The 27,022-nt window shown below is 43.1% G+C and overlaps 1 protein-coding gene across 1 annotated transcript in view; it reads right to left on the reverse strand.

The window, feature by feature from the left end:
* Positions 1 to 27,022, reverse strand: part of CNTNAP2 (contactin associated protein 2) — a 1,803,519-nt gene that overhangs the window by 1,196,304 nt on the left and 580,193 nt on the right. The window contains exon 3 of the mRNA XM_053266196.1: positions 9,507 to 9,700. Coding sequence (XP_053122171.1) covers positions 9,507 to 9,700 — 194 coding nt within the window. The remainder of the gene's footprint in view (positions 1 to 9,506; positions 9,701 to 27,022) is intronic.

The raw sequence follows: 27,022 nt of genomic DNA on the forward strand, positions 1-27,022 counted from the left end.
TAAAATTATCCTCCCTCCTAAACCAAACTGTAGAATAGGAGCTGTGAACCTTTGACCCCAGCACAGCTTTTTAACTTAGGAAGTAAGCAAAATAATCGCCATACAGAAGTCTTAGATACAAAAAGAGGAGGTTCAGGCCTCATTCCTTCACACCGCCATAGGTATTTAGGTTTTCCCTGGTCACAATGGTAGGTACTGTGAGGAATGGGAAGTATTAGTTTAGGCCTTGGTGAGCACTTGAAGGCACATATTTGGTATCACGAGGAGTCCTGAGTCAGTCCCTAGATTATTTATGGTTCACGGAGTGCTAGCTGGTGCTTTCTATAGCCTGCAGGGGCATTACCAACCTTAAAGGTTTGACAGTTTGTAGAGGGATGCCTTCTGCATAAGCCTTGACCTTAGGTCGGCTAAGAAGGTCAGCATTCAGCCCAAGGGCCACGATGTACTCAAAGCCAAAGTGTGTCACTCATTGAGGCTATTCACACGATGGGGTGAAATCGGGCTAGCGGAGGCTGCAAGCCCGGTGGTTCCTAGGCGGGTAACCTGCCTAAGTACCCCTCCCCTAAAACCAGGTTTGCGGAGTGAGCACTCCTCAAACCTGGTTTTAAAGATCGTGAGTAGCCGTGGCACGGCTTTGTGCTGCGGTTACGCACAAGTAGAGTACTTGGTTACTCTCATGCAGGGCATACTGGAGCTTCCGGGGGCCGCATGGCCCCCAAGCTCCCCAGCCCCCGCTGGCTCCGTCACAGAGCCAGGAATCGTGTTCCCTCCCTGCTCCCTCCCTGCTCACCCTTCCAAACCAGGTCTCACTGATTGTGAGACCCGGCTCATTGCATTCTAGGTTGGAACTCACATCATGGGTTGTGAGTTTCTAGTTTCTGCACTGTAGTGATGGAGGGTCAATCCCTTGTCATTGACTATTGGATGTTGAATTAATAAAGTCATGGCCCTTTACTTATAATTATGCCTCGTGTTTTCATTCATCTGGATGCAAATTGCTGTTACATTTCAAGCTATTCAGATGCACAAGTGCAGCGTGTCATAACTGAATTACATGGCTAATAGAGGTTTAATGGAGAAGGTTTGGTCCAGTCCTTAATTTGCAATTTCCCCCTGTTTTATCATCTGAAAGCAGATACATACTGTATGTTTAGAGTTTTGTTTTGTTTTAGTTTGAAGTGTTTCTGTTTCATTCCTTAATGAGATGCTTACAGTGGCCTCTAAACAGCACATGATAGGGGGTACAAAGTTTGGTTAGCCATGTTTAATTTTCTAAATTAGCAATGGGGGGAAATACTGCTTGAGACGCCAAGTTAATCAGCTTTTGAATCTACATTCACTGAGTACTTCTATTCATGGCACTTCCTTAAAAGTTCAAAAATTGGTATTTTTTGATGTTATTATTCTTCAGCTGGCTTCCTCGTTACATCAATATCTCCTGACATTAAAAGATGAAGCATGGCAGATGAGTGAATTCCGATCATACATTGACCTTTTGCTATAATGAAAGTCATGTGTAAATCTAATCACTATACTATCTGTATACACTGTAATCTGGGGAAAGGTTTGGCATTTAAGATTCTCATTCTAGGGAAAGTAAAGAGCAGAAGAAGTGCTATAGAATCATACACACTATTTTTGTGATGTTTGTTGGGATGTATCTCCATACATCCAAAATACATTTTGTCGTGTCAACATCTGTGGTGTTTAATGGTGTATAAGTCCCCCCCCCCCGCAAAAAATGTTTTGCCCAATTAAAGTTTCTTCACCTGCTCATGAAATATACTACCACTGCAACAATATTCTTTCCTATTGTCATGGGACACTTGTTCACATGCGGTATTATTTTTGGTATAGGTTAACACGTTGGGTTGATTTTAAGATGACATTTCCTGCCTGTAGTTGGTTTAAAGCTAGTTTATATTGACAATATGGTATACACGACTTCACATGACTACGATGAATGTATACCAATGCATGCACAGACATGAGAAAGGGAAATCTGCATGGACAGAAGGTCCAGTAATCCAATCAGTACTTTTAATGGGTGCACCTCGAGGTCCTTATTGCTGACTCAACTTTTGTGAGGGAGGAGAGTTACCTCTGTGAGCCTTATCTGCATGCTTCCTGTTGAGTTAATTGGTGCATTAGCTTGCTGCTATCCTTTACGAAGTAACAGGGAGGCTGAGGCAGTTCACTCCAAGTGCAGAGTGGCCTTGACTGAAAGTTAACCTGCTTTAAGTTAACTTCTGGGGTCTACTTAGGGTAGACATAGGGAGGGCATCCAACACAGGGAAGACATGCATCCGATCCCTTTCCAATTTGCTTGTTAGTAGCCAAATCTAGGGTCGACTGGCCCACTGTCCTGTCCCTGTGTGCCATAAACGGGGAGCTCATGATGCTGTGAGGCTCCTGAGCATGTCAAGAGTAAGATCTCCATGTCTGGAGACTCAAACACAAGCTTCTGGGAACTTGCTAGCAACACTAAGTTCAAATCCCCATTCAGCCACGAAACTCACTGGGTGACTCTGGGCCAGTCACGTATCTCTCAGTCTAAACTACTTCACAGGGTTGTTGTGAAGACAAACACAACCATGTACACTACTCTGGGCTCCTTGGAGGAAGAGTGGGAGATAGATAGATAGATAGATAGATAGATAGATAGATAGATAGATAGATAGATAGATAGACAATTAATGACAATAGCCGCATTTAGATGTCAGTTCAAAAAAGTTGTACGTTAGTACAGTTGTCCCAAGGTGCTCCATAAGTACCATTCTGACGTGTCATTCCACCCTCCTGCCTTTCACAGTTAGGGCATTTGTCTGAAGAAGCAAATGCCCTAACCGTGACGGCAGGCTTTTTTTTTTAAATCAGTACCCTGGGGTGCCCATCACAGAAATGCCCACCATCATGGTTAGGGCATTGGTTAGACAAACATTGCCCTAACCGTGAAGAGCACAGGTGGGAGGTGAGTGACATACTGGGTGAGAATTCCAGCATGCTTCGGATCCAGCTTTTCAGATACTCATGTACAGCTTTTTTGAAATAACATCTGAATAGGGTTATGGTCATAGGAACATAGGAAGCTGCCATATACTGAGTCAGACCATTGGTCTATCTAGCTCAGTATTGTCTTCACAGACTGGCAGCGGCTTCTCCAAGGCTGCAGGCAGGAATCTCTCAGCCCTATCTTGGAGAAGCCAGGGAGGGAACTTGGAGCCTAGATGCTCTTCCCAGAGTGGCTCCATCCCCTAAGGGGAATATCTTACAGTGCTCACACTTCTAGTCTCCCATTCATATGCAACCAGGGCAGACCCTGCTTAGCTAAGGGGACAAGTCATACTTGCTACCACAAGACCAGCTCTCCTTTTGTTCTCTTGGCTTTTTCTCCCAATGGTGTCATTGACAGTCATAAACAAAAATAATGTAGGTCACCACAGCCAATCATATTAACCTGATAACCAATCATATTAACCTGCGGACCCCTGCTAACTGAACAAATGGACACCTTTTTAAAGTGGTGATTTTCTTTATTTAGCAGGGGAAGAGCAACTGGACCTATCCATCCCCAGCCCAGCATCCTTTGGGGACAGGAAGCCAGAGAGAGAGAGAGTATGTATGTATGTATGTATGTATGTATGTATGTATGTATGTATGTATGTATGTAAACCGCTTTGGGAACTTTTGTTGAAAAGCAATATATAAATATTCATCATCGCTGAGGGAGGTTGAAGGGTATATTAAGCAGCATTGCAGGAGTTGTTTTTTGAACAACCCTGAATCAGTAGAGTTCCAATGCGAAACTACTGAAAAAGAGCTATTAATGAAAATTGTCTAAAGTAAGGAGCAACAAAGTAAGTAAATCTTCCCTCTTTTTGAGTTTATATAATTCTTTTGAAAGTATTTGAATAGTGAAGGGATCACTGTATTATTGTGTGTTTTTTATTCTTTGTAGAATGAGCCACTAATGAAAATTGTTAAAAACTTCTCCTGACGAAGCCCTGCATAGAGCAGGAGGAAACAGGCTACAAACTACCTAGATACCTGCTTACCTAGGATACCTGTTGAGTAACAGTGAATAACAGCAAGAATTGATCTTTTGGAGCAGTAGCAAGATTGAGCAAGTGTAAGAACTGATCCTGTGACACACTACAGGAAGCTCTTGATTTATTGTACACCTAAAAGGAACTTTCGATCACCTTTTGACCCTTCAGCTACAACCTTGGGACTCTTTCATTGCCATTGTGAGTTTCTTTCTTGTTAATACATCCATACAATTGTCCATTCTTTGAATTACCACAGATGTGTAAGGAACTTGTTTGTATGGCATTTTTTGGATACAATGTTTTTCTGGTAATACGATATTGATTTATGGTGTGTAATTTTTCAATAGATTACTATACACGGTTTATATACATATTCTTATGTATATGGTTTCTTTCTTTATGACCCGTGTGTCCTCCTTACTTTTCATTCATCATAAATACAGTGTCAGGAAGGGCAAATGAGGCCAAGGAGTGTGAAGGCAAAGGCTATGGTAATTTTGATCCAAATATCAAAATTAGAAAATATTTTGATGCCACTCTAAAAATCTTATGCTGTGCACATTGTTGTGTTTTTTAAAAAAATCTTTCTTTCAACAAAATATAGGTGGATCTCATCACATGCAGTTCCAACACCTGCAGCATCACATATCTGTGGTCAGGCAATGGAGACCTGACTGCGGCATATGTGGGTGCAAAAAGGGTTAAAATCCGCATATCCATGGTTCCTAGGTAACCAGAAATAACCTCTGAGGTCATTTCTAGCCACCATTTTTCTAAACTGAGCCATTTTGTGGGTCTTTTGTAACAAAAAAAAATCCCTGTGATTTTTCTCGGTAAATCAGTAGAATTGAGAGTTGTGGGGGGCATTGCTGGGCAGCTGAACACCTGTAGAGCATAACACAATACTTTATTTCACTTATTTCTGCTTTTTATTGCATTTTTGCCCTCCAAGAACCTATCCCTCCAATTGCCATAGAATCAATGTCTCATTATTTGCAGTTTCATTATCTGTGGAAATTGGTGGGAATGGAACCCCTGTGAATAACGAGGCCCACCTGTACATAAATTCATCTCACTATTTCCCAGTTTCAAAACTATGTTAATATTTATTTATTTATTTATTTATTTATTTATTTATTTATTTAAAAAGACAGATACGGTCCACAACTAGGATTTAACATGTATGAGATGCCCAGTCCCACTCAATTTTGTAAAACTGATACAGCCTCAGTCACTACATAACTATAAGGTTGTGCAAATGACCATAAATGCCGGTGGGGTGGTGGGCTGGCAAGTGGAGCCGTGGCAATCAGCAGAGCAGGGAGCAAGAGGAGGAAGACCTCTGGCATCCCTCAATGCACTGCACCAGGAGCGTGTTGCACTGAGGGATCATCTCTCAGCTGGGCACTCTTGCAACCTGGCTCTGTGTATGCCTGGGCTGCCTGCAGCCCGCACACACACATGACTTCAAACCTGGGGTTAAGGCGTACCCGTGCCCTTAAAACCAGGTTAAAGCCTGGGGTAAATCCCTCAGGCTTGGGGCTGAGGCAGAGCCGGGGTCAGGATCGATCTCGGTGGTGCACACAGGCAGCTGAGCCCAGGCTGGGCTTCTCAAGCCTGGTCTTGGCTGCCCATGTGAACAGCCTCTGTGTTGGCCAATGAAGTAAATGTAACATTTTCATCAGTGCTTGAAAGGCCAGTTCCTGTAGGCAAGCATTCTTTTGGTCCAAATACTAATCAATGTTAGATAAGGATGTTTCTGAAGATATGAAACAGCTTTTGATGAAAGTTGGAATTTGAATGTTTTAAGATTTTCCTTACTGTTATAAAGTGTGCAGGGAGTTCAGAGTGAATAACATTCTGAGTAGATCACATCAGTGTCTTCAAGGGCTAGTTTCTACCTCAATCCGGCCTACAGGCATGGGTAAGAGTCTCAGTCGTACATATGATCAGCAACATGTAGAATGTCACATGAGGCACCACTTGTGAGACCACCTGCCCCTTTTAAGTGGTTGTAGATATGGGCTGTACATGCATACAAATGTATATGTAGGCCCAAGATGGCATATGACATGCCACACAATTGGGGAGGAGGCACATATGAGCCTGAGTCTTGGTCTTGTGTCCCACCACATTATGTGAACTGACACTTATTGTTGAGAAAGTACTGTAATCAACTTGCAATAGGATCTTTGCAATATGTCTGTTATTATCCTTTCAAATACTGACCGAGATCCAAACTAATAGCACATTGACGCAACAAGGTTCTCTATGCATGAGGCTGCAGCTTTCTGTGATCACCCCCTTCTCTCTGCAGCTGTCTGTGCCTTGCCTTTTAAAAATATGTCCTTTAGTGTTCCCCAGCCCTCACAAACATACTTTTTGGAGGTACTGGCAGCTGCTGGGGAAAGCAGGGGAGCACCAAAATCACATTCCCCCCACCCATATGATGGAAAACCCTGTTGCATCAATGTGCTGTTAGTTTGGATGCCATCCATAGCTGATATTTGAAGAAACATCCCCAGGAGGGTCCATAAAAGCTGTGCAGATGGGGGTTACTCTATTATAATGTGTCTTCTAAGCAGATACACTAGCTAGGGAAGGCATTGCTCCTTCCCTGGGCTTCAGGCCACATGTGATTATTTCTCAGGAGCATCTACATCTTTGGCCAACTCACGTTGTCTGCTACACACTGAGACACTGGTGATGGAATCAATGAAAATAACTCTTTAAAGTAAAGTTAAATAGAAGATGGTTGCCTAGCTATTGTACTCCAAGCATTAAGGACTGTCTGTGCATCTTAAGGTGTTTAACTTGCTAATATTAGCAGAAGTCATGATCCGCCTTTCCTGGCCATTTCATTTTTAACTTTAGGGGAATATGAATGAGAGGAAGAAGCTGTAAATATAAGGCTGTTTTAGTTGTGCTGTTGGGGAAGGTGGACAACATCTGATCCTTTTTCTTTATTACATTACCCTTAGTCTAGTTTGAAGATCAATGGAAACGAACATATTTAAATGAAAGCAGATATTCAACCATTAGTGCTAATTTAGTCCTGCAATTGGGGAATGCTGATTCCATTAAAGTGGTGCTATTGCAGTATAAGTTAACGGAGAGTTTGTCCTGCCTGGCCACAGTATCAAAGCCCATTTACTATAAATTATTCAATGGGATAAGGTATCTACTGCAAAGCATCTACAATTTCTTCATTTTAATGTACGTGTTAACAGAGCAGATGCTGTATTTTTTACCCTCCAGGTATCTTTACTTTATCCTCAATACTTACATCCTCACACTAAGTAAAGGTAAAGTGTGCCGTCAAGTCGGTGTCAATTCCTGGTGACCACAGAACCCTGTGGTTGTCTTTGGTAGAATGCAGGAGGGGTTTACCATTGCCTCCTCCCATGCAGTATGAGATGATGCCTTTCAATATCTTCCTATACCACTGCTGCCCAATATAGGTGTTTCTCATAGTCCCATAGTCTAGGAAACATACCAGCAGGGATTCGAACTGGCAACCTCTGGCTTGCTAGTCAAGTTTTTCCCCACTGAGCCATTAGGTGGCTAGGGATGTGCACAAACTGAGATTTGTACACTGATTTGAAGCACGCATTGGGCATCTTTAAAAGTGAGGAGAGCAAGTCTGAACCTGCTCCTCCACCACTCCACACAGCTGTGGCATGCACCCCCTCAGCAACCAGTACTATGTCGGTGCCCCCCTCAGCACCTCTCATACATTGGCGGCATGCACATCGCCTCCATGCATGCGTGGCAGCCATTTGCATCGCCAGCAACCATGCTGACCGCACAAATGGCCGCCATGCATATGCAGACACCATATGCATGCTGCCACCATGCCGTCACGAGAGGTGCTGGGGTGTGTGCTGTCAGAGTAGGAAGCTGCATTGGGTGGCAGAGGAGTAGGTACTTTTAAAGGTGCCCAAGGTATGCTTCGAATCAGTGAATGAATCTCAATTTGTGTACATCCCTAACTCACACTTTGCCCATATATTCACCAGGGGCCATACATTAACAAAAATAGTGTGATGGAGGAGCAACATAAGTTCTTTCCATCTACCATGCCCACAAACTCCTTTGTGAACTAGGTGCAAGCCACACCTTTCCCCAAAAATATTCAGACAATGTCTGCTTTCCTGTACTTCTCAACCTCTGAAAAAGCAGATTTCCAATATATAGAAGTGAACTTACCGGAGGAAACTGGCATGGTACAAGACAGCAGGCCCACTAATGTTATTAAAAATCAAAGAAAATGAAATGTCTCCCCAAAGCACAAGGGGGTAAAGGCAGAAAACCTACTTTACAGAAACAGAAAGCTTACTCTAAATTCACCTTGAAAGAACTGTTCCTATCTCCACCTCACTGTGTGATGTTCGATTTCTTTCTTACATAGCAATAATTATAGAACTCCTTTCTCTAATGCATGCAGAAGAGGAGCATTTCAACATTTTATGTAGATTGTCACAGTTTGTTCTCCTTGATATCTTTCTTAGAAATTATGTCCCCAGAACATTCTTGCTCCCTCCCACCCCATGCTCCCAGACTGCTGCTCTCTTTTTATTCATTCCTTCATTTCCCAGATTTTGTCCCCTGGCTGTATCATTTGATATTAAACTGCTTTAGCACAGAAGTTGCTGATCTCTGCACTTTGAGTTTCTTGTTCTTCTACTTTCTCCTTTAAGTTGAGACACACTATTGCCAAAGCATCACTGAACTTAGGTTTGCGAAGGGGGAGTTGAGAGCCCTACAAAACAATATTTGGGACGGTGAGTGTGCTCTTCACGTTAAAAACAATTTTAGAATGCAGTGCCAAGGAAAGTCAAATGACACAATCTACATATGCTATGTAAAGTTGACATATCGGCATATATTAGATCTTTTTGCTTAATTTAGTCTGCTCCTATGACTCATAGGGCGGGACAAGCAGTTGCTCTGTGCACTGAAATCTTTACCACTGGGAATTATACTGAGTTATACTGATTTGAAGGTTATACCACATAACACATGCAGTGTCAAGGCTATCTTCACAGCCACATAAGATCAAGAGGACTGATTTTTACAACAGAAAAAAGAGAGAAAGCTGAGATGATCAGGCCACTGAGCTCTTCATCCAGTACCAAATTCTGTACTTTTTCGATATCCCTGAAGACATATTCTACCACCAAAGGAGAAAAAAAATACTATTGGGCAAATATTCCACCTTACAGTATTCAGAAGCAAGCAAGCACATGTACACACAAACACACACACACACACACACTCACACACTCACTCACTCACATACACCATCCATTAAGCAGGAAGAACATCAGCCATGCTGTTCTATGGCCATTTAGGAATGAATCTAACCACTAGATTTCAGGGATTTTTAGTGAAACACAATATAGTTGAAATGCACATATGGAGGTCAACATGTCACACAGTTTGACAGTCACTTACCCAAACATTTCCATCTTGATGATATGGCTTCCAATTTCTCCCTGTATCACTATAAAGCATCCGGTACTGTGTTACCCAATCAGAGCTGCTGTATCTGCCTTGAGTTGCAATACAGCTGATCTGTTTCCTGCTGCCAAAGTCCACTTGCAGCCACTGGTAATGGTCACTGACTGATGGACACCAGCCTCCAGCTCCTGAGAAGTTAGGGAAAAAAGACAGACATCTGCATTATTGAGTACAAAACATAGCTTCTTGGATATTGACTCATGTTGACATATTAATCTCCTTTATACAACAGTACAGGCTTCAGGCTTGTTCACACTACATTCTGTAATGCTCATGTGCATAATGTGAGGTTCCAGAAGCCACAGGAACATAGGAAGCTGCCATATATTGAGTCAGACTATTGGTCTGTCTAGCTCAGTATTGTCTTCACAGACTGGCAGCAGCTTCTCCAAGGTTGCAGGCAGGAATCTCTCTCAGCCCTATCTTGGAAATGCCAGGGAGGGAACTTGGAACCTTCTGCTCTTCCCAGAGCAGCTCCATCTTCTAAGGGGAATATCTTCCAGTGCTCACACTTCTAATCTCCCATTCATATGCAACCAGGGTGGACCATGGAGCAGCAGCCAGGAGTTTCTCAGCAGCCAGGAGTCTTTCAATGACTGCTACCTTCATATTCTAGTGTGAAGCAGGCAGCATTTTTGCACATGATCATATACCTGTATGGAAGAATCTGATGGTAGAAACTGGCTTTTTGGGGAAATAATATGGCATGTGGGAGTGCATGAAACCACCAGCAGCACCCCGAGAAATTTTGGTGCTAAAAACCCTCTACCATTTCCCTCAAAGTTTCTGAAATTTTGCCTGAGCAGTAACCTCTAGACTGAGTTCAACATTTTGCCTCTGATAGAGTACAGAAGCAATGTTAATCCTGGCCTTTATTTTTCTCACTGCATGGAGAGTTTCTTCATCAGCTCCAGACTTTTAACAGGACATCAAATGCTGGTAAGATGCAGATGTCACTCACAGCAGAACTTGACAATCTGCATTGGATTCCAGGCAGGATTGCTTGGGACTTCTCTGAGAAAATTGACTAGTCTTACTGAAACTTTTTGGTTTTGCTTCCTTTAAAGTTTCTCAGAACTTTAACCCACAGAAGAACCTCCACATTTTTCACTTAGGGCAAAGCTCAGTTGCAGCTCTATTATGGTGATTAAAAACGTACATTTTCACAAAACGTGGGAAACACATTCAGTTTAATGTCACTTGTTACCTTTAAGATTGCCAGTTTAACCTGTTTAAGGATGTAATGACATAACGTAATGGGATGCCATGACTAACATCCAAGTGACAGTATGCGACTGTAATTATATCTTCTTAGTAACTGTCAAGGCACAGTCTTTTCAAAGCTTGACCAAGTTTGCCACAATGTCCCTTGTCAGAGTTGGCTGGTGCAAATCAGTGTCAGCTGATTGATTCTTTATGACCTTTAAATGGGCTCCCACATTAAAGCACAGCTTCAAATTATGTGGGAGGGAATAATAGCATCCACCTCTAAACTCTCAGCAGCACTACAGCATTTCATTGAAACATGTCAGCTTCAAAAAAGATCATCAGTGGAACATAAAGAGGAGAATGGATGACTTTCATTTTGGCTGATGGAATGCACAGGGCACCATGGAGTGAATCCAGCACTGCTTTGACAATTGTGTTATTGTTGATGGTGGGGCTTACATTAACTTCCTCGATTAGTGGACTTGCAATTGCTTCATCAGATACAGCCCTGAGTGTTCTCTCTCTGGAAAATGTTTTGGACATTCCAAAGAAATAGTGACGGGGAAGCATGAGCAACTTCTGCTTCCTTCCCCAAACTTCTCAATCTCATATGTGGGGACCAGAGGAATAGATACTGTATATGTGCTCCTAATATGGAAACATAAAACACATTTCCCCGTAGGTGAAACATGCATTTCCTCCACTTATTTATATTATATTATATTATATTATATTATATTATATTATATTATATATATTATATTATATTACATTATATTATTTTACTTTAGACTTTAGACTTTTTAGACTTTTATACCACCTCACTCAGACGGTTCTAGGTGGTTCACAAATATAAAAACAGATACAAAAACAAATAATCCATTAAACAAAATTAAAACCAGTTTAAAATCATTTCAGTAATTCACATAGACCCAGAAGCTTCAGAAAGATAAAAGATACATGTACACATTACTTATACTCCCATTCTTGCCATATCTTTGAAACATCTAGAATGGCTCTTGGTCACAATTGAGCATAACCAAGAAACAGAAACCCAGAGCAGACCTAAGCTGCCTATGGGGGTGGATTTGATTATTCGTGGCTCCCATTGAGTTCTATAGAACATAATAAAAAGGTTCCAATCTGGGACAAAAATGAGCAGGGATGGTGAATCCTGGATAGAGGGTTGCCATGGGCAGGAGGCATATTTAGTTACCATATTAAGGGCATTCCGAAATGCTTCCTCCCCAATAAGTAAACAGAGCAGCCCCCACCCACCAATTTTGGATGTAAGCATCCATTCCGGACGAACAAGACTATCACATACAACAGAAACGTGCCCCTCAGATTTGCCAGATTGAGAAAGGCAGGAAATACACGTAGTGATCTTACATTTTAACAGAGAACTGCCAGCCTTACAAGCAAAGGTATAGGACAAAAGGGAGTATGAACAGACAACCCAACTCCATCCTAATGCAGACAGAACAACTCCTTGCCACTGACTGAATTGGCACACCCAGAGCCCAGTCTGCTTTGTGTCCCTACCAGGTAAGTACTGCCTCATCCATCCAGCCCCCACAATCCTTCACTTAGAATATTAGCATATTCTTCTGTCTTTTGTCATCCAGCAATCCCCTAAACAGAAGCTTCCCTTCTTTTTGTGCCTTTTGTTTTCATCCTTATAATTGACCTGATACTACCAATTCTGAATGGGGTCACACTCCCCCTGAAGGACCAGGTGCTCAGATGGCAACTGTGGCCAGCTGTGCACATTTTGCAACATTATAATTATAATAGTTAATCTTGCATCCTCTCATATTTAACTAAATGAAATGCAAATTTAAGAATGGCTTCAAGGGTTTTGCTCAATTTCAGAAGGAACAAAAGAGACTTGCTGAATAATGAGCAACCTGGAAGGAACTTCTTAATACAAAACCCAAAATAGGATATGGGCTCTATTTTGTAGAGTGAATTTCTCTGTCCTACTCTTTTTTGAAGTTCATTTAAAAAATTGATTCTCCACAGAGTGCCAATCCATCCTTACCATGATCCACATCATAACACTTTGGAATAGCAGGACTAAGAAAGTATTGTCCATGAAATCTTGCTCACATCTGAAAGATCTTCAGTAGAGCTTCATATGAGACCATGGGTCAGTTTAGAGCAACCTGCTTTTCAGCCAGTCATTGTAGCCGTACCTAAGTGATAAACTGATGCATTGACTTTGCTGTTCCTTAGCTAGCAATGACATCTTCCAGGTGCTGCTTATACATTTTCCAGAGATGACTACTTTTTGACAGCAGAGTATAATTTTTCCCGCTCCTGGTCTCCACTCTAGGAAGCATAGGGCTGGCTCTCATGATCAAAGTGCTGCTGAAAGTCAAGCAGGAAGATTGTCTGGGTGGTGAAAATGTTGGGCGAAGGACCAGGAAGTGATTGTGTGCAAAGAGTCAATTGTAACGGACCAGCATGGTCAGCCAACCTCATCCATCCTAGATCAAATTTAAGATCACCCATGTCAGCTACCTGTACTGACCAGCTACGATTGACTCCATCACTTCCTAGTCCATCACAAGACATTTTTACCACCCAGACAATTGAGTATCAGGAGTGTGCATGCCTCCTCCTTCACCTGACATTTGGCGACACATTATATATAAATATTCATCATCATCATGGGAACTAGCCTCTAATCTTCCTTACCTAGATTCACGTGGCCAATGAAACACATTCATAGTTAAAACTCCAGAACCACTGAGTCCCCCAACCACCAAGTCATGCACAGTTTAAAATGCAACCTAGATCACCTGCCAATACAAGCTCTTTTCATATTTCACTCTAGAAGGGCAGTATGCGTTAATTTGCTCTCTTTCTCCACACATTCAGTTGTGCACGCACACACGCACACGCACACACACATTTTCTTACTGCAATTGGGAACTCATGGAGATCAATGTACAATGTAGGTCCCATGAAATCAATTAAATGCCAGGTCAGGGTGCCAGGGGAGGCGGGTGCTGGGGAATGGGATCGTGCATACATAACACTGAAAGAGATCTCAAAAACCTAAAGCTATCAAGTCATTAAGCCATAGCTGAAGAACAAATTCAGGTACTTAACCGTTATTCAAAAGTTCTGATGTGTTTAAGCCTATATGGCCCATTTTTCAGAAGGATATCATTGGGGAAAGAAATAAAAATCTTTATTAAAAATATATTTCACAACTGCAGCATTTTAGATAATTCACCCAAGACCACAGTGATAATAGTGAATCATATGTGCAGTGCTAAAATCTTGTCTCCTGAGCTAAAAAAGGCTCTTAAAAATAGCATCATGTAAAGGTCCAACATTTGCTTGGAAGTAAATTCCTACTGAGTTCAATTAGGCCCATTCCATTAGGCCCATTCCTAAGTAAGTATACAGAGGTCTGTAGCCTAGGAATACTTACTTTGTGTTGAATAACATACCGAGAGCTCATTCGCATGATCATGAGAAAGGGCTCTGTGGGGAGGAAGCCTTTAAAAGTTTACCTCCTCACGGATGATCCATTCCACTTTGCTTGGTGTGCAGATCGTGCACCCAGATGACCCTCCACCACTGCTGGCAGCAGGGAGGTTTGTGGGCTGGAATGCCCTCCGAACTTCCATAGTGAATCACGCAAGCGCGTGGTGCATTAAGGGGATCCCCCGGTGCTGGCAGATGCTTAAAAAAACTAGTAAAGAGAGCTTTGGGAAGGTAGGCTCCGGAGACGAGTTTGCCTCCGCACTGCTGCTGGGAGCCACGAGTTGGTCCTCATGTGTCAGCAAACCCAGGCTGGGCTTCCGTAGCCTGGTTTTGCCTGTGGGTGAGAATAGCCCCCAAGTGTAACAATGTAGAAAGGGAACAGAACATACAGGCAAATCTAAGCCCTCTAAATCGTTGTAGCATACCTCTCACCATTTCATTGATGAAAATAGAGATGTACCTGTGAGGGCCAATCAACCTTGGAGGTGGTATACATGTTTGACCTCAAGCATGCCACAGATGGAAATAAAGTGTAAGCACAGCACATTATTCCAGATTATCAAAGCAGATGAGTCACATCATCATACCCTTTTAAAAGGCATACATATCAGGGACGGAGCCACCATTGGGCCAACAGGTTCAAAGAACCCGGGCCGCGTCCAATCAGGAGCTGCGCCTTGTAGCCCCGACAACCCCTGCATCTGATGTCAGATGTGGGGGTGCTGGTTTGGGGGCCAGGCAGCCCCTTCAGAAGTTAAAAGGCTGGTGCTGCATTTGCAGCGCTGCCACAGGGAAGAGCTGCTCCAGGCTGCGCTGCGAAAGCAGCATCAGCCTTAGTTTAGCTCCCAAAGGGGGCACGGCCCCTTCAGGAGTTGAACTCCAACTCCTGAATGGAGCATCAAGGCTCAGTTCGGGAGCCAGACCACACACCCTGCGTCTGACGTCAGAGGTGGGGGCATGGCTAGCCTCATCTGTCTGTTGTCAGACATGGGGGTGGCATCAGCGGGGCTGCCACTGCGGCCACACACAGGATGCCAGCGGTCAGGATCTGTGCCTGAAACATATTGCAGGTCTCACTGGGTTCAGTGGGACTTATTGTCTTGCAACTGTGCTTACAAGTGTTGGTGACTGCTCCAGGGCTGAAATAATAGGACCAGTTGGAGGCATCATTCCCAAGGACATCCAGGAAGTCAGTTCATATTCTCCAGAATGTATCAACTAGAATATCCATTCCATATACATCAATCCATCAGCCTGAAGAAAAACGTGTGCAGGGTGCGCACGTTCTCTTACTAAGTGTGCTTAGTAAGGAGAGGAGAGATGGTCTTGTGCTAGCAAGCATGACCTGTCCCCTTAGCTAAGCAGGGTCCACCCTGGTTGCATATGAATGGGAGATTAGAAGTGTGAGCACTGTAAAACATTCCCCTTAGAAAATGGAGCTGCTCTGGGAAGAGCAGAAAGTTCCAAGTTCCCTCCTTGGCATTTCCAAGATAGGGCTGAGAGAGATTCCTGCCTGCAACCTTGGAGAAGCTGCTGCCAGTCTGTGAAGACAATACTGAGCTAGATAGACCAATAGTCTGACTCAATATATGGTAGCTTCCTATGTTCCTATAAAGAGTTAGTATAAGGAGTTTGCAAACCTAATAAAGTATTTTTGGAATTCAAGAGAAGGTCATACTAACAACAAAATATGCATCTGTCAACGGTTTACTACAACTCCTAATCTATATATTATCCCCTGCTAACTGAACAAAGAGGCACCTTTTAAAAGTGGTAATTCTCTATTTAGCAGGGGAAGAGCAAATGGGCCTCTCCATCCACAGCATAGCATCTCAGTGGCTGTTGCTATTGTCCATTTTATGTTTCATTTTTAAATTGTGAGCTCTTTGGGGACAGGAGGCCATTTTTTTATTTATTTATTTATATCTATGTAAACCACTTTGGGAACTTTTGTTGAAAAGCAGCATATAAATATTTGTCGTATTCATATTCATTGTATTACACATGCTTTAAAAACATTTTTAGCCAATGCCAGAATTATACTTGCCTGATAGAAAGCAACCATTCAGCTAGACAAAAATATCTGAGATTCAAACAGTTTGTACTGACTCATGGAAATACCTCTGTCAGCTCACCTTTACAATATAGTATATGCTCCTAGGAAACCCCACCACTTGCAATCACTCAATATAGTAGTGACGGAAGGTCTCTTCAGTTTAACCTTTTGGTAACAGAGTCTGTAGATGACTCTAGCCTATATTTTCAGAACAAACTTGTCATTTTCTTTCTTTGGCTTTTCAGTATCCCAAAAATGGGACTAAATCTGTCAGTAATATAATGAGATATTACAGTGTGTGCGGGGGGGGAGGTGAGGGTAGGATGTGGGTGTGCATGTACAATAAAACAAATAAGCTAGTAATCTGCAATATTTTAAAGAGAATCAAACACACAGATTAAAAATAAATGTCCTCTGAAAATTCAAACAGAAGGAAAAACACTCTGTTAGAAGACATATCTCATAAAGCATAATGAAGCTATTCACACAACACGAGCCAAGCAGCTTGTGTCATTTGGAGGCACCAGGAACCTTCCTGTCCTGGCTGCCCAAGACTGGAGTAGCCCATCTCCTATACCCAGGCCTTTATCAAGGTTGACCGAACCTACCATTCATTCTACCTTGGTAGGCAATCATGTACATGATCACCCGGGTAGCTGGGATCCTGACCAGCCCATCACTATTTTAGGCAGGGAGCTAGGGGGAAGGAATGGCTGCACAGAGTAGGGCATCTGCAATACTGAGAGCAGTGCAGCTTGGGCTCCTGAAGCATCCATCATGAGCTTTCCCCCTCCTGCCAGAGCTCTGCTGTTTGCCACCCAGGTACTTGTGTGGGCATGTGAGCAGCAAGGTTTTGTCAGATGTCCTGCTCATCTGTGGGGAGGCAGGTTGGAGCCATACCTCCTTAGCGTGAAGGTATGTCGTGAATTACCTTCATATTTATTATTTATAAAGCATTTCAAAGGCTATATACTGTACAATAAGTAGCTGATATCCAGACTAATGCTGTGCTGGAATAAGGATGCTGTGCTGGCTAGTTCTGCTCATTTGGGAGCTTGTATTCCAATTAGTGTTGCACTGGTATAACACAGTGCACTTGCATAATCTGTGATGTCTGCTGTGAAACCTCTTCCTATATATGTTTCAGGGAATGATGCAAAGCTATCCACTATTCTTGGGCAAGTGTGATACCTGCACAAGCACATCAAAGTGTGCAAGAAACTGAGCTTCCACTCAGGTATGTGACCTTCTTGCATGGGTTCATCTTTATTTGTTTGCACTGCTGCTGCAGGTAAGAATGGTACAAATGAGACAAATTAAATAATATTTGATTTCTCTATATTATCAAAAAAGTTTAAAATATATAACTGTTTCATAAAAACTTTTACAGTTTGTATGAAACAGTTAATGCCTGCTCTTCACAGGTTATAGTCATGGAATCATGGCTCTGAATGAATGTGAAGAAGGAATCCAAAGGAGAAAGATACATTTCTAAGTTTTCCAAAGAAATTGGCTATTGTTAATGAGGTGAACGAAAGCAATGATTCTCTCTCTCTCTCTCTCTCTCTCTCTCTCTCTCTCTCTCTCTCTCTCTCTCTCTCTCTCTCTCTCTCTCTAAGCAATTTTATACCACCCAAAACTTACGTCTCTGGGCGGTTTACAACAGAATAAAAACAAAGTAAAACATTCGTTAAGACAAAACTGGGGTGTGTGTGGGTGGGGGGGAAACAAACACATTACAATAATTTTTAAAAAATAAAATAATATTTTAAAACAGCATTAAAACCAGTAAAACAACATTAATTAAAAGCCTGGGTGAAGAGATGTGTTTTTAAAGACTTTTTAAAAGCTGTCAGAGATGGGGAGGCTCTTATTTCACTAGGGAGCACATTCCAAAGCCTTGGGGCAGCAGCGGAGAAGGCCCGTCTCTGAGTGGCCACTGGACGAGCCGGTGGCAGCTGCAGATGGACCTCTCCAGCAGATCTCAGTGGGCGGTGGAGTTCATGCCGAAGAAGGTGGTCCCTTAAATACCCAGGGCCCAAACTGTTTAGGGCTTTATAGGTTATAACCAGCACCTTGTATTTTGCCCGGAAACATATCGGCAGCCAGTGTAGCTCCTTCAATACAGGAGTAATACGGTCTCTTCGAGATGACCCAGAGACCAGCCTGGCTGTCCCATTCTGGACCAGCTGTAGTTTCCGGACTATGTACAAGGGCAGCCCCACATAGAGCGCATTACAGTAATCCAGTCTGGAGGTTACCAGCAGGTGTACCACTGTTTTGAAGTCATTCACTTCAAGAAATGGATGCAGCTGGCGTATCAGCCGAAGCTGATAGAAGGCACTTCTGGCCACCGCCTCAACCTTGGACACCAGGGAGAGGCTCGAATCCAGAAGCACCCCTAGACTGTATACCTGTTCCTTCTGGGGAAGTGTGACCCCATCCAGAACAGGCAGATCAAAAGCATCTCTCGAGTTCCGACCATGGACAATAAGTACCTCCATCTTAGCCGGATTCAGTCGCAGTTTGTTATCTCTCATCCAGCCCATCACTGACTCCAAGCAGGCATTTAGGGAGGTTATGCCCATCATTATGCCTGATGATGCTGACATGGAGAAATAGATTTGGGTGTCATCAGCATACTGATAGCACCCTGCACCAAATCTCTTGATGATCCCTCCCAGCGGTTTCATGTAGATATTAAACAACATTGGAGACAATATGGAGCCCTGGGGAACACCATACAAAAGGTCAGATTCTGAAGATCAGCAGTCTCTAAGGGACACCATCTCGAACCTGCCCGAGAAGTAGGAGTGGAACCACTGCAAAGCAGTGCTTCCCAACCCCAACCCCCTCAGATGCTCCAGAAAGATACTATGGTTGATAGTTTCGAAAGCCACCGAGAGGTCCAAAAGGACCATCAGAATCACACTTCCTCTGTCAATTGCCAATTGGAGATCATCCATCAGGCCGACCAAGGCAGACTCCACCCCATAGCCAGCCCGAAAACGAGTTTGAAATGGGTCAAGATAATCAGTTTCATCCAAGACTGTCTGGAGCTGGGAGGCCACCACCCTCTCAATTACCTTGCCCAGCCACGGAAGGTTGGAGACAGGCCTGTAGTTGTTCAAGTCTGAGGGATCCAGGGTAGGCTTCTTCGGAAATGGTCTAATAATTACCTCCTTTAGTCAAGGAGGCATCCTACCTTCCCTCAGAGATGCATTTATAATCACTACCAGGCCTTCTACAACAACCCCCCTACCAGATAATATAAGCCATGTCAGACAAGGGTCAAGAGAACAGGTGGTAGGCCGCACCATTCCAATCAGCTTGTCTACATCCTCAGGAGTCATAGACTGGAACTGATCTAACCTAATCACAGGAGTCGCTGGACACCTCCACATCAGACACTGTGGTAATTGTGGAGATGGAGTCTAAGTCGGCCTGAATACGAGAGATTTTCCCCCACAAAGAATTCATTAAACACATCACAGCGGGTAATCGATGGTTCCAGATTCTGATTCCAGGGAGGAGGGGGACTCACGAGCCCTCTCACAATCCTGAACAACTCCGCTGGACGTGAACTTGCTGATGCAATGCGGGCAGAAAAGAATCGCTCCTTTGCCGCATGTATGGCCTGAGCATAGGTCTTCAAATGAGCTCTATGTTGCAATGTGTTGGATTCAAGCTGAGTCTTTCTCCACTTGCACTCTAGTTGACTACCTTGCCACTTCAGCCCCGTAGTTCTTCCATATCCCAAGCGGACAATTTTGAAGCAGGTCGGAGAGGACACTTAGGAGCAATCATGTCTACTGCCCCAGTGAGTTTGCTGTTCCAATTCTCCACCAGGGCATCAACAGGATCACCAGCAGAGCCAACACTAAATCCCTCCAAGGCTTCTTGAAATCCTGTTGGATCCAATAACCTTCTCGGGCAGATCATCCTATTAGGTCCCTTGCCCCTGTGAATGTGGGAAGTGATTGTGAGTCCGACCTTAACCAGATGGTGGTCCGTCCATGACAATGGGGAAATCACAGGATTCCCCACCCATGGAACACCACCCTGATCAGAGTGAAAGACCAAATCAAGTGTGTGACCAGCAATGTGCATTGGCCCCGAAACCACTTGGGATAGGCCCATAGTCGTCATGGCCACTATGAATTCCTGAGCCGCCCCGGACAAATTGGTCCCAAAGTGAACATTGAAGTCCCCCAGCACTACAAGCCTGGGGGACTCCAACACAAAGTCCGAGACCAAGTCTGTCAGCTCGGTTAGGGACCTTGTTGAGCAGCGGGGTTATCGGTACACCAACGGAAGTCCCAGTCTATCCCTGGTCCCCAGAATTAAGTACACACTTTCGATATGGTCCAACACTCTAACAGGGATCCTGGTAAGGGAAAGGTTATTCTTATAGACCACAGCCACTCCATCTCCCTGTCCACGGTCCCTTACCTACTCCTCACCAGAGTAGCCTGGAGGAAGAAGCTGGGACCACACTGGGCCCCCAGCCTCCCCCAGCCAGGTCTCTGTAATACATACCAGGTAATGATGGGATATGATAGGATTTCACTGGTTCCACCACTCTTAAATCAGTGTGTTACGGATGTCTTTCAATGTGATAAATGCAGGATTCCACTCTCCTGAACTGGAAAGATACTGGTTCAGCTTCCTGCTTGGCCTTGATGCAACTTGAATGACCTCGGCACAGTCATAGGAACATAGCAAGCTGTAAATTACTGAGGTAATTTACACAATCAAAAGCTGTGTTCTAGCCAGGTTTGGGAGCTGAGTGTGTCCCCAATTTTCGGTTGTGTAGAAGCAGGGTAGGATGAAAACCTGGGTAGAAGTGATTGTGTGGAAGCAAGGTAAGATTAAAACCTGGGTAGCTTTTCCTCCTACCTTGCTTCCCCATCTTCTAAGGGGAATATTGTACAGTGCTCACACATTTAGTCTCCCATTCAAATGCAAACCAGGGCAGACCTGGCTTAGCAAAGGGGACAATTCATGCTTGCTACCACAAGACCAGCTCTCCTCTCAGGTCACTTGCTCTCAGCCTAACCTACCTCCCATGTCTGTTAGGTGGAAAAAATGGGATAACCAACACACCATCCAGAACTTCATGAAGAAAAGGAAATACATTATCAGTATTAGTCTTATCAGTAATAGTAGTGTTCCTAGGTATCCTATGACATTTTTCTTCCCTAAAACTTTGTTGAAGTGAGTGAATCCAAAGCAAGTTCTTTTAGTAGGAGAGTAAAATAAAAGACAGCAATCAGAAGGAAAGTTGTTACTGGTATTGCTAAATTGGCTAACATGTGAAAAGAACAGTGACCAGTCCCAAAGGGAGGGCATAAGTCACACCTTTGCTAGACACACACTGAGGAGATCGATGGAAAGTTTCCGGGTGCTGTTTGATCTTTCAAGCAGTGTAATTTAGGCAAGTTGATTACTTTGTTCATTTGGCTTGTGAAATGTGTAACCTCTATTGATCTGAGGATTAAGGACAGTTCTTCTTCCATCAGATACACACTCAGGAATAAGTCAGAAGAAAGTTAGATTAGCCAAAGAATTTTCCTCATGGAATCTTCACTGGAGCCTGTCTCAGGAATGAGCTTTGTTTGTCTGTTTAGATCCATTATCCATTTATGCACAATTGCACAAGCTGATTTAAGCTTCTTTAAACCATGAATAAAAACCCCTGCTCATAGACAAAAGCATGTCAGCAAGACACTTAAAACCATTCTTCCCGAAATGCTAGATTTCTATGAGCAAGGAGCTTATTTTTCATGGGGAAACATTCGAACGAGATCCTCACACCTTTTCCATTTCCAGAGATGAAAACTAGGCAATTATGCACTTGCAACATCCTTATTCTCATACCAAGTAACACTGTTTAAATCTTCCTCACACCCCTGCCATTGTTCTCTCTCTCTCTCTTTTAACCTGTTCTTGGAATGTGTTTTGTTCTGGGTGGCAGTATCAAGGCATTGTGTGAGCATGTGTATTCAGAGTGAGGCCTTCCTCATTCAACCTGAGCGGGATCTAAAATTTGTTGGAGATCCAGCTCCAGATGGCATCGACTAGTAACACTAATGACCACTAGGGGCATTGGGAGTAGAGATAGTTAGGGTCTCCTTCTCTTTCCTGTTTATCTCTGCCTCTGTGACCCCTCTATTGATACAATGTTCTCAGGAACTTCCTGGGTGTGACCTCCTCCTCCTCCATCATCATCTTCTTCTTCTTCCCCAAATGCTTCTAGCAATCTCTCTGACCACTATGTAGCCAGCAGTTAGCTATAGGGCTTTTCTGTCATCATGTACTGCCTACAACCTTGGAGAAGCTGCTGCCAGTCTGTGCAGACAATACTGAACTACATGGACCAATGATCTGACTCAGTATACAGCAGCTTCCTATAGTCCTATGTTTCTCTATCTTTAAATTTCTGATATTATTATCTGCCTTGAAAGTTCGAATCAGCTCCAAAAGATGGAACAAAAATATACAAATTAATAAATCTACAATTAAGTCCCTTATTTAACACTCTGACTTTGGCAAGTAGCTAATTTGTTAATCTAAGGTATGTGTTAGATCCAATTTCCAGGATATTTGGAAGGAAATGCGAAACCTACTGTGACTAACTATCCAATTGTAGGGGCAATCAACTCAGGCAATTAACATTTTACAGCTAAGATCAAGAAAGCAAGGATGAACTCAAATTTAAATAAACAAAACTTAGATAAGTTTTTATTTATTTATTTTATAGGCCACTTTTAACCACCAATGGCAAATACACTTGCTATTAAAATAGAAGACAGATAAATAGAATTGTAAAGCACACTCGTTTTCTTCTATATTTATGGTGTGTGTGTGTGTGTGTGTGTGTGTTGTATCTATAGTGGCATATAATAATGCACATGTGCACACACTGCTTTGATACTACCACCCAGAACAATACTCATTCCATTCACTGATGAAAAAAATTAGAGGGAACGCTGTTCCTGAAGGAACAGGGGATTGGACATGAGACTATGCCCCCATCTGTACCAGAACTTAATGGTGTGGCAGAGAGGGGAAATCATTCTTTACTAGAAATGGCCAGATGCATGATGCAAGATGCAGGTTTGGCAAATAAGTTTTGGGGAGAAACAGTGATGACTGCCAATTATTTGCAGAACAGATTGCCAACCAAAGCAAAAGTAAAGACACCATTTGAACTGTGGTTTGGATACAAGCCTAGCCTAAAGCATATCAGAGTATTTTGATGTGATGTATATGGATATGTACCAAAAGCATAGAGAAACAAGCTGGATTGCAGAAGTAAGAGAAATGTATTATGTGGATATGTACTAGGAGGGTAAGGATACAGCATCCTTAATGTTGAAACTGGTGATACTGAAATTTGCCATGTTGTGTACTTTGATGAGAGACAAAGGCCCACCAAAGGTGATGTACCAGACATTGGGCCAAGGATCCAGATGAGTGAGGAACCAGGTGAGAAGACTTTCATATACCTCATGCCAGCCAGTGGATCCAAACCAGAACCATCGGCAGATTCAGAAGGGGTTGCACAGCCTGAACCAGAACAGAGGCATTCACAGAGGTCCAACAAAGGGATTCCACCCAAAAGACTCTCACTCCTCACCAGAAGTGAAGAGTTACAGGAAGCAACATGGCAAGATGTCAAAAAGATGCCAATCCACAAAGCTGAGAAATGGAGGAAAGCTGCAGAAGAAGAAATTGAATCTCTGTACATGGACACTTGTGGAACTATTGGCTGGAAGAAAGACTGTAGAGTGAAAATGGGTCTTTAAAATCAAACAAGATGCAGAAGGGGATGTACAGTGCTACAAGGCAAGGCAAGCAGCCAAAGAATACTCCCAAATATATGGTGAGACTACTATGAGACATTTGCACCAGTCATGAAACACTCTTCCATCACGACACTACTCAGCATAGTAGCAACCAGAAAGATGCACATTGATTACTTGGATGTAAAGAATGCCTTCCTACACAGAGAAATTGAGGAAGACATCTATATGCAGAAACCACCAGGCATTGAAGAACCTGGAAAAGAGAGTCTTATGTACAAAATTCAAAAGGGCATCTATGGCTTAAAGCAAGCTGCTAGATCATGGAATAAAAAGTTAAACCAACTGCTGCTGAAGAATAGGGTTCTCACAAGGACAAACTGACCCCTGCCTATACTCAAAATTCAGAGATAATAAATGGACTTGCATCCTGACTTTTTTGATGACCTGATTATTGCATATGAGGAAAAGCAAGACAGCCAAGAGGTTGTACAGCATCTGAACAAGAAAATAGAGGTGAGGGAACTCGGGAGCATATCCTATTACCTTGGCATCCAAATAGAAAGAGAGGAGATGGGACATTCCTTCTCAACCAGAAGCAGAAAATAACGGATCTTCTAGAATGCCTGGGACTGACAGATGCCAATAAAGTGAGTTCACCAATTAAAACAATTTCCTGAAGCAAGATGGAGAGAGTGAACCTTTACGAACCAACCAATATAGAAAAGCAATTGGCAAGCTACTTTATATAGCCATAGTGACAAGGCCAGATATTGCTGCAGCAGTGGGAATCCTAAGCAGAAAAGTAAGTGCACCAACCAAGATGACAGGACTGTAGTCAAAAGGCTGGGTAGATACCTAAAGAGTACTGCATGCTACGCATTAGAGATTCCAGCAAGTAGCAACCTCAGACTAGTGGGATACATGGATGCAGATTGGGCTGAAGACAAAGCTGATAGCAAGTGAAGAGAGCTGGTCTTGTAGTAGCAAGCATGACTTGTCCCCTTAAGCTAAGCAGGATCCGCCCAGGTTGCATACGAAAGGGAGACTAGAAGTGTGAGCACTGTAAGATATTCTCCTTAGGGGATGGAGCTGCTCTGGAAAGAGCATCTAGGCTCCAAGTCCCTTCCCTGACATCTCCAAGATAGGGCTGAGAGAGATTCCTGCCTGCAACCTTGGAGAAGCCACTGCCAGTCTGTGTAGACAATACTGAGCTAGAGAGACCAATGGTCTGACTTGGTATATGGCAGCTTCCTATGTTCCTATATTCCTAAGTCCACCAGTGGATGCCTGTTTTTCTATAGAGATGGAGTCATCAGTTGGACTAGCTGGAAGCAGTCATTTGTTGCACTCTCAGCCACTGAAGCATACAAGGAAGCTGTGTGGATACACAAGCTATTGCTGGACTTAGGGATTAAAGAACCAAAGCTTACTGAGATGTTTAAAGACAACCAAAGTTGTATTCAGCTCTCACAGATGGAGAAAGTCAAGTTTTGAACAAAGCACATTGACACAAATCATCATTATGTTGAAGATACACAAGAGAAGGGGCTAGTCAAGTTGAAGTACTGCCCAACTGAAGAGATGGTGGCAGATGGACTGACTAAACCACTACCAAGAGATCGGTTCCAGATGCTTCGTGAGAAGATGGAAGTTGTGAACTGGTGTGGCAGGCAATGAGATGCTCCAAATGTCATCAATCCTTTGCACCAGTAATTCTAATGACCACTAGGGGTATTGGGAGTAGAGATCGTCAGTCAGGGTCTCCTTCTCTTTCCTCTCTGCCTCTATGACCCCTTGGTTGATAGAATGTATTCAGGAACTTCCTGGGAGTGCCTTCCTTTTTCTTCCCAGAATGCTTCTAGCTGTCTCTCTGAGCACTATGCTTCTCTATGTCTCTGTCTGACGACCATGTAGCCAGCAATTAGATATAGGTTTTTTCTGTCTTAATGTACTTCTAAACAAAGTACCCTGGTGCGACAACTGAGAAGGCCCAATCCCAGGTCGCCACCAGATCACCTGATGGCATCCAAAGATGGATCTACTGAAAAATTTTCAATGGGCCATCTTGACCAGCCCATTGAAAAACACCCTGGAAAAGCCTAGGGGGCTTGGGAAAGCTACATATGTGATTCTGCTGCATCTGTGGATTGGCTCTGAAAAGTAACATTTTGATACTACATGATATCTGCCCGCAGCCACACCTACATGCAATAACACTGGGGCCGCAGGTCCAATCTGTCTGCACCATCACTCAAGGATGTGCCAACATGATCTCAGCATGTCATTTAATCACATGTGAAAGGTGATCATCTAAATCACCTCTCTGCATATGATACAAAACCCTGTTGTAAACAGACTTTTGTAGCACATGTATAGGGCAATTTAGATGATCACCTCTCACACATGATTAAAGGACATGCCAAGATCGCAACAGCATGTGCTTGAGTGATGTTGGGCTGGGTATATTTGTGCTGTGGCCCTGATGTTATCATGTATAAAAACTGCTGAGGGCCACTGTTCATCTGAACTGGCCCATAGCCAATGAGATTTGGCTATGTGGTGGTGTAATTAAGCTAACTCAGAATGCTAGACTTGCTTCCTGTTCTCATTCCTAATGGGCAGCTGCACCCCTATTTATTTACAGTCCTCCATTAAATATCATTGAAAGAGAGACAGGACCCCTTTCCCCTTAGCCTTATGTTTACCATTTTCCTGCTTCTCGTGTATAAAAGTACTTATTGTTCTTAGATCTATAATAGATGAGATACTAGGCTAGAAATTAAATGTTAGATCTTAACAGCCTGTCCTCCACTACTTCTAGTATGCTTTTCATTGCTATAGTTTGAAGCTTTCCTGGCCTTTTTAAAAAT

This window comes from Hemicordylus capensis, chromosome 6 (genome assembly GCF_027244095.1).
Source record: "Hemicordylus capensis ecotype Gifberg chromosome 6, rHemCap1.1.pri, whole genome shotgun sequence".
Lineage (NCBI taxonomy): Eukaryota > Metazoa > Chordata > Lepidosauria > Squamata > Cordylidae > Hemicordylus > Hemicordylus capensis.